Raw genomic sequence first — 16,202 nt, forward strand, 5'->3', positions numbered from 1 at the left:
TGGCGGGAGGTCTGGTCTCAGGCTATGAAAATTTCTGTGTGTAATCGAACTAAATCCACACAGTTTAGAATTGTACATTGCACGCACATAACACCTGTTGTCAAGAACAAAATGGATGCTAACATCTCCCCGCTTTGCTGGAAGTGTAATTCTGAGACCGGTAACTACATTCACTGCCTTTGGTCATGTGTGAAGCTACAGAGATATTGGGGTAACATTGTGAATGAACTGTCTGCTATCTTTGATGTCTCAGTATGCATGGACCCTATGTGCCTTGTACTCGGCCTCCCGGATGGTCGGATCACTGACAGTAATCATAGGAGACTTTTCAGTATACTGACTTTTGCTGCTAGTAAGAACATCCTGCTCTTCTGGATCAAGAATGATGCCCCAACAAAAAAATCATGGCACAACATTATTATGGACTGTATTCCCAGTGAATACATCACATGCATGCTTCACTCCAGAATAGACGTTTTCCACTAAGTGTGGGACCTCTACTTGCAGCATATTGGACCCACGCTGTCATCCTCTTTGTTACATGGATTCGCCAGGTCAGCTTAGCCTGTTTTTGTGACTTTGTGTTCACTATATTATAAGCACCTTGAAGCCTTGTTGTGTTTATTGTCTTTATGCTCTGTATTGGTGATCATCTGGATATAGTTTTGTTCTGTTGTAGAGGATTGACAGGGAGAGGGCGAGGTGGTGAATTTGCCCACTGCTAGTTTATTTTTATTGTAAATTCAATATACCAATATGCCCATATTCTGCTGTATATTTTTGTCATGTCTGAGCAGTTCTGTATGTTCTGCATTATGTGAAAATGTAAATAAAAATATTTTAGAAAAAAAAGAAAAAAAGAAGGAGAAGAAGACACTCGACAAGTCTAAGGAGGCGGTCTTATGAACATGTAAACTCCTTTGACACAAGGACACGACGCAAATCCTCTGACCCAGATATGTAAGTATCTAAAGTGCCACAGGCTGAAAGAGCGCACCTTTCACAAAAGCCCCGATCTCAGTTTGTTGTTGATTTTGGTGGATACCCGCCTTGGTTTAGCTAAGGATAGCTCGCTAATGGCGGCACCTAGAGACCCACAAAGAGTTTAAAGTCTCAGCTTTCAAACGAGCCATAACATGTTTCAGTGGCCCTATCACATAATATGCTGTGACTGTACAAAAAAAACGTCCAAAAAATGGTTTAGAACGCTGGGATTCTACGACACAATTCCGTAAACACCACCGGTATTCAATGTGTTAAACAACAGCTGGCGGTTGTAAATGTAATTTACAGCATTGACCATGGTTTAACCTGTCGTTTCCACTATAAAAACCAGCCGATACTGTTAAAACATCTGGAAATGTTAGAGGGAGAATGTCGGGTCCTGGATCTGAACCAGAACTGGAACCATTTGGGTAGAAAATGAGCTATTCAAATGAAGAGATCTTGATTCAAAGATATTGTCCATTTACAACATTAACACTATGGAAACATGTATATTTGTCTTCAAACTCCGGTATCAGGGACACACACTTCCATCTCATTTCCAACAATATTTTAAAAACAACTCGACACTCTAAGCTGCTTCATATCCGGCTCTGTTGTACCACCAGAGCACAGTTTTCCATCAAATATAAACTTTATGGAACAGGTATATTCACCTGACAAACAGCTTTCCCTCCCTACCCGTCTATAAAAGGAAATTAAAAGATCACCTGTACTCTATGGGACTGTCTTAATACTTTTTCTTCTCTTCTTTGTTCATAGTTGCCATTGCAATTTAGTCTTTTGATTTATTGTAATTGATTTTTGTGATGTTGTTTTTATTCTTTATTGTTTTTTTTCATATATATATATATATATATGTATATTTATTTATTTATTTATTTTATTGTACTTCTTTCTTTTATGTGATACACTCTTGATTGTAATGTTTATTAAAGTGCAAACAAACAATAAACAATGTGGATTGATATCCATAATGGGCAGAACAAGGGGGACTAATGAGGTTGATATGAAGCGTACCTGTCCTGTGAGGAAGACCAGAATGTCTCCGGGCAGCTGGGTGATGTGGATCTGCAGCACCGACACAACGCATGCTTCCAGGTAATCCGCCTCCGGAGCCTTGACAACACAACACACATTTATAAAAACGTTTACGGTCTTAGAATCATCTACAATCCTGATTAAAAACAAATGAGTGACTTCACAGATGTAATAAACCCAGCGTCTTACTTTAGTGTAGAAAATATCAACAGGGAACCTCCGGCCAGGGATCCTGAACACAGGTGCATCGTCGAAGAAGCAGGAGAAGCGCTCCGTGTCCAGAGTGGCGCTCGCCACCAGCACCTTCAGGTCCGATCTGAACCTGGCGATGTCTTTAATCAGGCCGAACAGGATGTCCGTGTGGAGAGTTCGCTCGTGGGCTTCATCGATGATGATCACGCTGCAGGGACGGGGAGACGGCAGGGCTGAGCAATTTTATCCATACTGCCATAAATATCGATATTTTGTTCCCCCATATTTTTTTTTAAGCAAACTTTATTGAAAAGTCAGACGTTACAATTAGTGAAAACACAGAACATTAATACAATGCCAGGGGGTCACATTATACAAAACGGTGTTAAATTAGTTCATAAAAATGTTATAAAGTGCACAGCTCTCACGTTTGTGACATATTCGTTTGTTTCTGTTTGTCTGGCGGTGTTGTCCTTCCGGGTCAAAGGTCAGACCACCGATGATTCATGTCAAATCACACTGTCCCTTTTTTTTTTGTTTGTTTTGTTTTTCAGAAAATGATGTAAGTGTATCGTATTGAATCGTATTGAATCGTATCGCATTGTTGGCTGAATATTGTGTATCGAATCTTATTGACTTGTATCTAATCAAATCAAATCCTATCGAATCAAATAGAATCGTATCGAATCGTTGGCTCAATATCGTGTATCGTATTGAATCAAGTCGAATCTTATTGAATCGTATCTAATCAAATTGAATTGTATCGAATCAAATCAAATCATATTGAATAAAATAGAATCAAATTTAATCGTATCGACTCAAATAGAATCTTACTTAATCGTATCTAATCCAATCAAATCGTATCGAATCAAATTGAATCGTATTGAATAAAATAGAATCAAATTGAATCGTATTGAATAAAATAGAATCAAATTGAATCGTATTGAATAAAATAGAATCAAATTGAATCGTATCGACTCAAATAGAATCTTACTGAATCGTATCTAATCCAATCAAATCGTATCGCATCGAATCAAATTGAATCGTATCAAATCGTTGCCTGAATATCACGTATCGCATCATGAGATTAGTGTATCGTTACAGGCCGAGGAGACAGAGCGACGAAAGAACGTTCAGCAAAGACTCAGCTGAAGAGTCAGAGAGAACCGTGGGAGGTTTTAAGGCGGTAGCATGGTTGCCGCGTCTGTCACGGCGGTGGTGGACCGTGACGTCAAAATGACGTTTCAGGCATGGCGCTTCCCTTGAACAGACGGCGCAGCGCGTTGTCGTGCACCAGTCGATTTTTGTAACTTGGCGGCGCCGAGCACAACGAACCGGATGGACTGTTGTGAGACCGGCTCAGTGAGGAGGTGCGTTTGTACAGGCAGCTGTACGACACTGCAGTGAAACAGCACAGGGAGCACGTAAACTCCCAAAACTGGTGCACAGAGATTGGTAGAACTTTGGGGAAAGAGGGAGAGTTCTGTAAGAATGTGTGGAAGAAGCTACGGGACAGATACGTGAAGGCAAAGAAGAGGGCAGAGACTCTGTTGATGCCGGGGGCTTCAAACCTTCACTTCTTTTAACTGAATTAAAAAATTAAAATGATCCGAAAACTGCAGCAGCATGATTAATTACAGTATTCTTGCTCTTGACAGCGGCATTGTTTTCTTCTCCATTTTCGTGGTTGTAGAGTAGAGGTAACCTTCACGTAGCAGCGCCACCTCTGTGACGGAGAAAATTGCAACTACTGGCGCGCAACGACTGGCGCCACTATACAGTATAGGGTCCTATGGCGGGCACGAACTCGTGACGTCATCAACACCGCTCGCGCGAGCAGACGCAGCAACCATGCTAGAGCCTAAAGGGGAACCGATCATTAAGAGTGATTTCTGATGAGAGGTGCAATCAAGACCATAAAAATGCAGGAAAAGGTAGAAAACCACATTAGTCCAACGCTGAGCAGAAAATGAACATTTCACCAAATATCTAGAGGCTGCAGAAGATGCTAAAGGTTTGTTTTCCAGCTGGATGTAGGAGATTTAGGAGAGTTGACTTTTATCACTCTTTTACTTCTCAATACACACCAATGAGATTATGTGTGAGTAGCTCACATCAGTGACCTTTAGTGACCTTTGTGTCGCAACATAGCAGAACTTATCAAGCGTTTGATGGCGGCCGCCTTATTAAAACAGCCATCGTTAAACCTCTCAAATCAAATTACAGTTAATGGACACGTTCCACTTCATAAGGGATAAACTGATCCCTGATTAAGGTGTTTCCATTCTGCATCTGACCAATTTTCAGAGGTCAAACAAGGTCGTTTTCCCATCATTCATCCCGATTACCATAACGCACGGATAGTAAGTCACCACCATGTAACCGGGGTTGTTTTTATTCTTTTTTACAGCAACTGAAACAGCATTTTCTCACATCTTCATCACTTTGACAGCAGCCACGCAGCAAATACACAAAACAAACAGACGACGAGGCCAAATACAAGAAAAAAAACACGATTTTTATGTCTGAAATAACTTCTTATTCGTGTAAAATAAAAACTACGAACAAGGAGTTAAAAGAAAAACAAGCATCTCTGCGAGTTGAGACCTAGCTTATAGCTTTTACTGCTTCCGCTCAGTCAATTAAGATCTGAACTAAACTAACAACCTGTGAGAATATGGCCCACCATTTAGCGATTTAACCCCAACCCCGCGGTACCTGTAGCTGGCCAGGTCGGGTTCGGTGAGAAACTCTCGAAGCAGCATGCCGTCGGTCATGTACTTGAGAATAGTTCTCTCTGATGTGCAGTCCTCGAAACGAATGCTGTATCCCACCTGGATGAAACCACATATTAAAGATGTTAAAAAATACTCGTTATTGCACAAAACGTCATTAACCTGCGGGCTAACGAGGCTAACGAAGCTAACGAGGTGAGCTCACCTCGTTGCCAAGCTTGACGCTCATTTCCTCTGCCACTCTGGCTGCCACCGACATGGCTGCTACTCTGCGGGGCTGCGTGCAACCAATCTTCATCCCTCCCTGAGTGTAGCCCTGAGAGACAGTTTGAAACAAGAGTTATCTGAAAACCGTCAGTGGGGATCATAAAACTCCTGCAAGGACGTAGTTCAGCTCAGATGCTGGTTGTTCCCAGTCAGCTGGGTCTCAAATCTGAAGAAAGAGAAAGAGTGAAGACAGAGAACTCAAAGCAACACGTCTGAAATAATAAAAGACAAATGGACAGAAACTGGAGTCAATGTTTGTGAGAGAAGCGTAAGAAACTAGCTGAAGGAAAACCAGGGAGAAACCAGGAAGAAACCAGGGAGAATCCAAGAAGAAACCAAAAAGAAACCAGGAAGAAACCAGGGAGAAACCAGGGAGAAACCAGGGAGAAACCAGGGAGAAACCATGGAGAAACCAGAGAGAAACCAGGGAGAAACCAGGGAGAAACCATGGAGAAACCAGAGAGAAACCAGGGAGAAACCAGGGAGAAACCAGGAAGAAACCAGGAAGAAACCAGGAAGAAACCAGGGAGAAACCAGGGAGAAACCAGGAAGAAACCAGAGAGAAACCAGGAAGAAACCAGAGAGAAACCAGGGAGAAACCAGGGAGAAACCAGGGAGAAACCAGTAAGAAACCAGGGAGAAACCAGAGAGAAACCAGAGAGAAACCAGGGAGAAACCAGGGAGAAACCAAGGAGAAACCAGAGAGAAACCAGAGAGAAACCAGAGAGAAACCAGAGAGAAACCAGGGAGAAACCAGGGAGAAACCAGGGAGAAACCAGGGAGAAACCAGTAAGAAACCAGGGAGAAACCAGAGAGAAACCAGAGAGAAACCAGGGAGAAACCAGGGAGAAACCAGGGAGAAACCAGGGAGAAACCAGGAAGAAACCAGGAAGAAACCAGGGAGAAACCAGGGAGAAACCAGGGAGAAACCAGAGAGAAACCAGGGAGAAACCAGGGAGAAACCAGGGAGAAACCAGGGAGAAACCAGGGAGAAACCAGTAAGAAACCAGGGAGAAACCAGAGAGAAACCAGAGAGAAACCAGGGAGAAACCAGGGAGAAACCAGGGAGAAACCAGGGAGAAACCAGGGAGAAACCAGGAAGAAACCAGGAAGAAACCAGGGAGAAACCAGGGAGAAACCAGGGAGAAACCAGGGAGAAACCAGGAAGAAACCAGGAAGAAACCAGGGAGAAACCAGGAAGAAACCAGGAAGAAACCAGGGAGAAACCAGAGAGAAACCAGGGAGAAACCAGAGAGAAACCAGGGAGAAACCAGGGAGAAACCAGGGAGAAACCAGTAAGAAACCAGGGAGAAACCAGAGAGAAACCAGAGAGAAACCAGGGAGAAACCAGGGAGAAACCAGGGAGAAACCAGGGAGAAACCAAGGAGAAACCAGAGAGAAACCAGGGAGAAACCAGAGAGAAACCAGGGAGAAACCAGGGAGAAACCAGGGAGAAACCAGAAAGAAACCAGGGAGAAACCAGGGAGAAACCAGAGAGAAACCAGGACGAAACCAGGGAGAAACCAGGAAGAAACCAGAGAGAAACCAGAGAGAAACCAGGAAGAAACCAGGGAGAAACCAGGAAGAAACCAGGAAGAAACCAGAGAGAAACCAGGGAGACACCAGGAAGAAACCAGGGAGAAACCAGGAAGAAACCAGGGAGAAACCAGGAAGAAACCAGGGAGAAACCAGGAAGAAACCAGGAAGAAACCAGGGAGAAACCAGGAAGAAACCAGGAAGAAACCAGGGAGAAACCAGGGAGAAACCAGGGAGAAACAAGAGAGAAACAAGAGAGAAACCAGGGAGAAACCAGGAAGAAACCAGGGAGAAACCAGGGAGAAACCAGGGAGAAACCAGAGAGAAACCAGGGAGACACCAGGAAGAAACCAGTGAGAAACCAGGGAGACACCAGGAAGAAACCAGGGAGAAACCAGGGAGAAACCAGGAAGAAACCAGGGAGAAACCAAGAAGAAACCAGGAAGAAACCAGGAAGAAACCAGGGAGAAACCAGGGAGACACCAGGGAGAAACCAGGGAGAAACCAGGGAGAAACCAGGAAGAAACCAGGAAGAAACCAGGGAGAAACCAGGAAGAAACCAGGAAGAAACCAGGGAGAATCCAAGAAGAAACCAGAAAGAAACCAGGGAGAATCCAGGGAGAAACCAGGGAGAAACCAGGGAGAAACCAGGGAGAAACCAGGAAGAAACCAGGGAGAAACCAGAGAGAAACCAGGGAGAAACCAGAGAGAAACCAGGGAGAAACCAGGGAGAAACCAGGAAGAAACCAGGAAGAAACCAGGAAGAAACCAGGAAGAAACCAGGAAGAAACCAGAGAGAAACCAGGGAGAAACCAGGAAGAAACGAGGAAGAAACCAGGAAGAAACCAGGGAAAAACCAGGAAGAAACCAGGAAGAAACCAGGGAGAAACCAGAGAGAAACCAGGGAGAAACCAGAGAGAAACCAGGGAGAAACCAGGGAGAAACCAGGGAGAAACCAGTAAGAAACCAGGGAGAAACCAGGGAGAAACCAGAGAGAAACCAGGGAGAAACCAGGAAGAAACCAGAGAGAAACCAGAGAGAAACCAGGAAGAAACCAGGGAGAAACCAGGAAGAAACCAGGAAGAAACCAGAGAGAAACCAGGGAGACACCAGGAAGAAACCAGGGAGAAACCAGGAAGAAACCAGGAAGAAACCAGGGAGAAACCAGGAAGAAACCAGGGAGAAACCAGGGAGAAACCAGGGAGAAACCAGGAAGAAACCAGGGAGAAACCAGGAAGAAACCAGGAAGAAACCAGGGAGAAACCAGGAAGAAACCAGGGAGAAACCAGGGAGAAACCAGGGAGAAACCAGGAAGAAACCAGGGAGAAACCAGGGAGAAACCAGGGAGAAACCAGGGAGAAACCAGAGAGAAACCAGGGAGACACCAGGAAGAAACCAGGGAGAAACCAGGGAGACACCAGGAAGAAACCAGGGAGAAACCAGGGAGAAACCAGGAAGACACCAGGAAGAAACCAGGGAGAAACCAAGAAGAAACCAGGGAGAAACCAGGAAGAAACCAGGGAGAAACCAGGGAGAAACCAGGGAGAAACCAGGAAGAAACCAGGGAGAAACCAGGAAGAAACCAGGAAGAAACCAGGGAGAAACCAGAGAGAAACCAGGGAGAAACCAGAGAGAAACCAGGGAGAAACCAGGGAGAAACCAGGAAGAAACCAGGAAGAAACCAGGAAGAAACCAGGGAGAAACCAGGAAGAAACCAGGGAGAAACCAGGAAGAAACCAGGAAGAAACCAGGAAGAAACCAGGGAGAAACCAGGAGGAAACCAGGGAGAAAACAGGAAGAAACCAGGGAGAAACCAGGGAGAAACCAGGGAGAAACCAGGAACAAACCAGGGAGAAACCAGGAACAAACCAGGAACAAACCAGGGAGAAACCAGGAACAAACCAGGGAGAAACCAGGAAGAAACCAGGGAGAAACCAGGAAGAAACCAGGGAGAAACCAGGAAGGAACCAGGAAGAAACCAGGGAGGAACCAGGAACAAACCAGGGAGAAACCAGGAAGAAACCAGGGAGAAACCAGGAAGAAACCAGAGAGAAACCAGGAAGAAACCAGGGAGAAACCAGGAAGAAACCAGGAAGAAACCAGGAAGAAACCAGGAAGAAACCAGAGAGAAACCAGGGAGAAACCAGGAAGAAACCAGAGAGAAACCAGAGAGAAACCAGGGAGAAACCAGGAAGAAACCAGGAAGAAACCAGGAAGAAACCAGGGAGAAACCAGGGAGAAACCAGTAAGAAACCAGGGAGAAACCAGGGAGAAACCAGGGAGAAACCAGGGAGAAACCAGGAAGAAACCAGGAAGAAACCAGGGAGAAACCAGGGAGAAACCAGTAAGAAACCAGGGAGAAACCAGGGAGAAACCAGAGAGAAACCAGGGAGAAACCAGGAAGAAACCAGGGAGAAACCAGGAAGAAACCAGGAAGAAACCAGGGAGAAACCAGGAAGAAACCAGGGAGAAACCAGGGAGAAACCAGGGAGAAACCAGGGAGAAACCAGGAAGAAACCAGGGAGAAACCAGGGAGAAACCAGGGAGAAACCAGGGAGAAACCAGAGAGAAACCAGGGAGACACCAGGAAGAAACCAGGGAGAAACCAGGGAGACACCAGGAAGAAACCAGGGAGAAACCAGGGAGAAACCAGGAAGACACCAGGAAGAAACCAGGGAGAAACCAAGAAGAAACCAGGGAGAAACCAGGAAGAAACCAGGGAGAAACCAGGGAGAAACCAGGGAGAAACCAGGAAGAAACCAGGGAGAAACCAGGAAGAAACCAGGAAGAAACCAGGGAGAAACCAGAGAGAAACCAGGGAGAAACCAGAGAGAAACCAGGGAGAAACCAGGGAGAAACCAGGAAGAAACCAGGAAGAAACCAGGAAGAAACCAGGGAGAAACCAGGAAGAAACCAGGGAGAAACCAGGAAGAAACCAGGAAGAAACCAGGAAGAAACCAGGAAGAAACCAGGGAGAAACCAGGAGGAAACCAGGGAGAAAACAGGAAGAAACCAGGGAGAAACCAGGGAGAAACCAGGGAGAAACCAGGAACAAACCAGGGAGAAACCAGGAACAAACCAGGAACAAACCAGGGAGAAACCAGGAACAAACCAGGGAGAAACCAGGAAGAAACCAGAGAGAAACCAGGGAGAAACCAGGGAGAAACCAGGGAGAAACCAGAAAGAAACCAGGGAGAAACCAGAGAGAAACCAGGGAGAAACCAGAGAGAAACCAGGACGAAACCAGGGAGAAACCAGGAAGAAACCAGAGAGAAACCAGAGAGAAACCAGGAAGAAACCAGGGAGAAACCAGAGAGAAACCAGGGAGACACCAGGAAGAAACCAGGGAGAAACCAGGAAGAAACCAGGGAGAAACCAGGAAGAAACCAGGGAGAAACCAGGAAGAAACCAGGAAGAAACCAGGAAGAAACCAGGGAGAAACCAGGGAGAAACCAGGGAGAAACCAGGGAGAAACCAGGGAGACACCAGGAAGAAACCAGGGAGAAACCAGGGAGACACCAGGAAGAAACCAGGGAGAAACCAGGAAGAAACCAGGAAGAAACCAGGGAGAAACCAAGAAGAAACCAGGAAGAAACCAGGAAGAAACCAGGGAGAAACCAGGGAGAAACCAGGGAGAAGCCAGGGAGAAACCAGGAAGAAACCAGGGAGAAACCAGGAAGAAACCAGGAAGAAACCAGGGAGAAACCAGGGAGAAACCAGGGAGAAACCAGAGAGAAACCAGGGAGAAACCAGAGAGAAACCAGGGAGAAACCAGGGAGAAACCAGGGAGAAACCAGGGAGAAACCAGGAAGAAACCAGAGAGAAACCAGGAAGAAACCAGGGAGAAACCAGGAAGAAACCAGGAAGAAACCAGGAAGAAACCAGGGAGAAACCAGGAAGAAACCAGGGAGAAACCAGGAAGAAACCAGGAAGAAACCAGGAAGAAACCAGGGAGAAACCAGGGAGAAACCAGGGAGAAAACAGGAAGAAACCAGGGAGAAACCAGGGAGAAACCAGGGAGAAACCAGGAACAAACCAGGGAGAAACCAGGAACAAACCAGGAACAAACCAGGGAGAAACCAGGAACAAACCAGGGAGAAACCAGGAAGAAACCAGGGAGAAACCAGGAAGGAACCAGGAAGAAACCAGGGAGGAACCAGGAACAAACCAGGGAGAAACCAGGAAGAAACCAGGGAGAAACCAGGAAGAAACCAGAGAGAAACCAGGAAGAAACCAGGGAGAAACCAGGAAGAAACCAGGAAGAAACCAGGAAGAAACCAGAGAGAAACCAGGGAGAAACCAGAGAGAAACCAGAGAGAAACCAGGGAGAAACCAGAGAGAAACCAGGAAGAAACCAGGAAGAAACCAGGAAGAAACCAGGGAGAAACCAGGAAGAAACCAGGGAGAAACCAGGGAGAAACCAGGAAGAAACCAGGAAGAAACCAGGAAGAAACCAGGGAGAAACCAGAGAGAAACCAGGAAAAAACCAGTGAGAAACCAGGAAAAAACCAGGGAGAAACCAAGGAGAAACCAGAGAGAAACCAGGGAGAAACCAGGGAGAAACCAGGGAGAAACCAGGAAGAAACCAGGGAGAAACCAGGGAGAAACCAGGGAGAAACCAGGAAGAAACCAGGGAGAAACCAGGGAGAAACCAGGGAGAAACCAGAGAGAAACCAGGGAGACACCAGGAAGAAACCAGGGAGAAACCAGGGAGACACCAGGAAGAAACCAGGGAGAAACCAGGGAGAAACCAGGAAGAAACCAGGAAGAAACCAGGGAGAAACCAAGAAGAAACCAGGGAGAAACCAGGGAGACACCAGGAAGAAACCAGGGAGAAACCAGGGAGAAACCAGGAAGAAACCAGGAAGAAACCAGGAAGAAACCAGGAAGAAACCAGGGAGAAACCAGGAAGAAACCAGGAAGAAACCAGGAAGAAACCAGGAAGAAACCAGGGAGAAACCAGAGAGAAACCAGGGAGAAACCAGAGAGAAACCAGAGAGAAACCAGGGAGAAACCAGGAAGAAACCAGGAAGAAACCAGGAAGAAACCAGGAAGAAACCAGGGAGAAACCAGGGAGAAACCAGGGAGAAACCAGTAAGAAACCAGGGAGAAACCAGGGAGAAACCAGAGAGAAACCAGAGAGAAACCAGGGAGAAACCAGGGAGAAACCAGGGAGAAACCAGAGAGAAACCAGGGAGAAACCAGAGAGAAACCAGGGAGAAACCAGGGAGAAACCAGGGAGAAACCAGAAAGAAACCAGGGAGAAACCAGAGAGAAACCAGGGAGAAACCAGAGAGAAACCAGGACGAAACCAGGGAGAAACCAGGAAGAAACCAGAGAGAAACCAGAGAGAAACCAGGAAGAAACCAGGGAGAAACCAGAGAGAAACCAGGGAGACACCAGGAAGAAACCAGGGAGAAACCAGGAAGAAACCAGGGAGAAACCAGGAAGAAACCAGGGAGAAACCAGGAAGAAACCAGGAAGAAACCAGGGAGAAACCAGGAAGAAACCAGGGAGAAACCAGGGAGAAACCAGGGAGAAACCAGGGAGAAACCAGGAAGAAACCAGGGAGAAACCAGGGAGAAACCAGGGAGAAACCAGAGAGAAACCAGGGAGACACCAGGAAGAAACCAGGGAGAAACCAGGGAGACACCAGGAAGAAACCAGGGAGAAACCAGGGAGAAACCAGGAAGAAACCAGGAAGAAACCAGGGAGAAACCAAGAAGAAACCAGGAAGAAACCAGGAAGAAACCAGGGAGAAACCAGGGAGAAACCAGGGAGAAACCAGGGAGAAACCAGGAAGAAACCAGGAAGAAACCAGGGAGAAACCAGGAAGAAACCAGGGAGAAACCAGGGAGAAACCAGGGAGAAACCAGAGAGAAACCAGGGAGAAACCAGGGAGAAACCAGAGAGAAACCAGGGAGAAACCAGGGAGAAACCAGGGAGAAACCAGGGAGAAACCAGGAAGAAACCAGAGAGAAACCAGGAAGAAACCAGGAAGAAACCAGGAAGAAACCAGGGAGAAACCAGGGAGAAACCAGGAAGAAACCAGGGAGAAACCAGGAAGAAACCAGGAAGAAACCAGGAAGAAACCAGAGAGAAACCAGAGAGAAACCAGGAAGAAACCAGGAAGAAACCAGGGAGAAACCAGGGAGAAACCAGGAAGAAACCAGGGAGAAACCAGGAAGAAACCAGGAAGAAAACAGGAAAAAACCAGGGAGAAACCAGGGAGAAACCAGGGAGAAACCAGGAACAAACCAGGGAGAAACCAGGAACAAACCAGGAACAAACCAGGGAGAAACCAGGAACAAACCAGGGAGAAACCAGGAAGAAACCAGGGAGAAACCAGGAAGAAACCAGGGAGAAACCAGGAAGGAACCAGGAAGAAACCAGGGAGGAACCAGGAACAAACCAGGGAGAAACCAGGAAGAAACCAGGGAGAAACCAGGAAGAAACCAGAGAGAAACCAGGAAGAAACCAGGGAGAAACCAGGAAGAAACCAGGAAGAAACCAGGAAGAAACCAGGAAGAAACCAGAGAGAAACCAGGGAGAAACCAGAGAGAAACCAGAGAGAAACCAGGGAGAAACCAGAGAGAAACCAGGAAGAAACCAGGAAGAAACCAGGAAGAAACCAGGGAGAAACCAGGAAGAAACCAGGGAGAAACCAGGGAGAAACCAGGAAGAAACCAGGAAGAAACCAGGAAGAAACCAGGGAGAAACCAGGAAGAAACCAGGGAGAAACCAGAGAGAAACCAGGAAAAAACCAGTGAGAAACCAGGAAAAAACCAGGGAGAAACCAGGGAGAAACCAGAGAGAAACCAGAGAGAAACCAGGGAGAAACCAGGGAGAAACCAGGAAAAAAAACAGGGAGAAACCAGGGAGAAACCAGGAAGAAACCAGGAAGAAACCAGGAAGAAACCAGGGAGAAACCAGGAAGAAACCAGGAAGAAACCAGGAAGAAACCAGGGAGAAACCAGGAAGAAACCAGGGAGAAACCAGGGAGAAACCAGGACGAAACCAGGGAGAAACCAGAGAGAAACCAGGAAGAAACCAGAGAGAAACCAGGGAGAAACCAGGGAGAAACCAGGAAAAAAAACAGGGAGAAACCAGGGAGAAACCAGGGAGAAACCAGGGAGAAACCAGAGAGAAACCAGGGAGAAACCAGGGAGAAACCAGGAAAAAAAACAGGGAGAAACCAGGGAGAAACCAGGGAGAAACCAGGGAGAAACCAGGAAGAAACCAGGAAGAAACCAGGAAGAAACCAGGGAGAAACCAGGAAGAAACCAGGGAGAAACCAGGGAGAAACCAGAGAGAAACTTCTTCCTCCAACGTTCTCAAAAACAGCAGAATTATCTCAACTTAGAGTCGGTTCCCTGACTGTGATGTGACTTCCTGCTTAAACGCTGTCAGCTCATGATATCAGTATAAAATATGAATGAAAGTTATGTGTGAAAGACTCATCAAGTGCACAGAGAGAAAGAGCAACCTTCTGCATTTAGTTGGATTGAGCATCTCATTTCTGACTCACACTCTCCAGGAGGTACTGTGGGATCTGGGTGGTCTTCCCCGAGCCCGTCTCCCCTTCGATGACCAGGATCTGATGCTGTTGGATGGCAGCCAGCAGGTCCTCTCTGTAGGGGAAGATGGGCAGGCTGCGGCGGACCTCCTGCATGGACTGTTTCTTCAGCTCGGCCTGAGACAGCGCCGGGGCCTCCTGATCCTGAACGCAACGTGGTCAGAGGAAAAGCGTTTACCAGAGGAACCCTCTTCTGGTTGGGCTCGGAGAACAGGTGGAGGTCGAAGAATACTCATGATCATAGCTTAGCATAATAAACAAACAGCTTAGCTTAGCCTCTTAGATTTGAGTTCAACTTTCACACATAGAAAGAAAAATAGCAAAACCAAGATTATTCAACAAAGAAATGGGTTTTATATCAGATTTTTTAGCCATTGTACAGACTCCTACGTGTATCGTTTTACAGTATTTGCTCGTTTTTTTAGCGGTTTATGTTCTATGATTCGTCACGTTGAGAGAAACATTATATTTTTGTTCCTTGTTCAAGCATAAATGTGCCTTGAACTTATTAAGCATTCGGCGCCTCAGAAGTTTGGTATGTTCACTTAATTCCTTTAGATTTCTTTAATGTTGAAATTTTACAGTTTTCAACCCAAGCAGACATTGAGTAAATCACATGAACGTACCGGCTGCTGCGCGGCTGGACTTCTTACAACCTTTTTAATAAGTGTCGTCGTGCATCTCAGACGCGTAAACAAAGTCTAAAACCAAATCAACACTCTCCACTTAACAGCCTTTTTTTGTATTCTTTGTCTTTTTTTATTCTTTCTGTCTTTTTCTTTCTTCTTCCTGTTTTTTTTCTGTCTTTTTTTCTTTTTTTTGTCTTTTTGTCTTTTTCTATCTTTTTTCTTTTTCTGTCTTTTTCTATCTTTTTTCTTTTTCTATCTTTCTTCTATCTTTTTTTGTCTTTTTCTATCTTTTTCTGTCTTTTTCTATCTTTTTCTTTCTTTTTTGTCTTTTTCTATCTTTTCCTGTCTTTTTCTTTCTTTTTCTGTCTTTTTCTTTCTTTTTTGGTCTTTCTATCTTTTTTCTATCTTTTTCTGTCTTTTTCTATCTTTTTCTGTCTTTTTCTATCTTTTTCTTTCTTTTTGTCTTTTTCTATCTTTTTTCTATCTTTTTCTGTCTTTTTCTATCTTTTTCTATCTTTTTTCAATCTTTTTTCTTTCTTTTTCTGTCTTTTTCTATCTTTTTCTTTCTTTTTTGTCTTTTTCTATCTTTTTTCTTTCTTTTTCTGTCTTTTTCTATCTTTCTTCTATCTTTTTCTATATTTTTTTGTCTTTTTCTATCTTTTTCTTTCTTTTTTGTCTTTTTCTATCTTTTCCTGTCTTTTTCTTTCTTTTTTCTATCTTTTTCTATATTTTTTTGTTTTTTTCTATCTTTTTTTCTTTTTCTCTTTTTCTTTCTTTTGTCTTTTTCTATCTTTCTTCTATCTTTTTTTTGTCTTTTTCTATCTTTTTCTGTCTTTTTCTATCTTTTTTGTCTTTTTCTATCTTTTCCTGTCTTTTTCTTTCTTTTTCTGTCTTTTTCTTTCTTTTTTGTCTTTTTCTATATTTTCTGTCTTTTTCTTTCTTTTTTGGTCTTTCTATCTTTTTTCTATCTTTTTCTGTCTTTTTCTATCTTTTTCTGTCTTTTTCTATCTTTTTCTTTCTTTTTGTCTTTTTCTATCTTTTTTCTATCTTTTTCTGTCTTTTTCTATCTTTTTCTATCTTTTTTCAATCTTTTTTCTTTCTTTTTCTGTCTTTTTCTATCTTTTTCTTTCTTTTTTGTCTTTTTCTATCTTTTTTCTTTCTTTTTCTGTCTTTTTCTATCTTTCTTCTATCTTTTTCTATATTTTTTTGTCTTTTTCTATC

General features: G+C 44.6%; 1 protein-coding gene across 1 annotated transcript in view; it reads right to left on the reverse strand.

The window, feature by feature from the left end:
* dhx16 (DEAH (Asp-Glu-Ala-His) box polypeptide 16) overlaps positions 1-16,202 on the reverse strand; it is a 38,827-nt gene that overhangs the window by 14,252 nt on the left and 8,373 nt on the right. Inside the window, exons 8-12 of the mRNA XM_075466330.1 lie at positions 14,305-14,496; positions 5,179-5,289; positions 4,957-5,072; positions 2,236-2,446; positions 2,026-2,124 (exon numbers count right to left, since the gene is read on the reverse strand). Of these exons, the coding sequence (XP_075322445.1) occupies positions 2,026-2,124; positions 2,236-2,446; positions 4,957-5,072; positions 5,179-5,289; positions 14,305-14,496 (729 nt within the window). The remainder of the gene's footprint in view (positions 1-2,025; positions 2,125-2,235; positions 2,447-4,956; positions 5,073-5,178; positions 5,290-14,304; positions 14,497-16,202) is intronic.

This window comes from Odontesthes bonariensis, chromosome 5 (genome assembly GCF_027942865.1).
Source record: "Odontesthes bonariensis isolate fOdoBon6 chromosome 5, fOdoBon6.hap1, whole genome shotgun sequence".
Taxonomy (NCBI): domain Eukaryota; kingdom Metazoa; phylum Chordata; class Actinopteri; order Atheriniformes; family Atherinopsidae; genus Odontesthes; species Odontesthes bonariensis.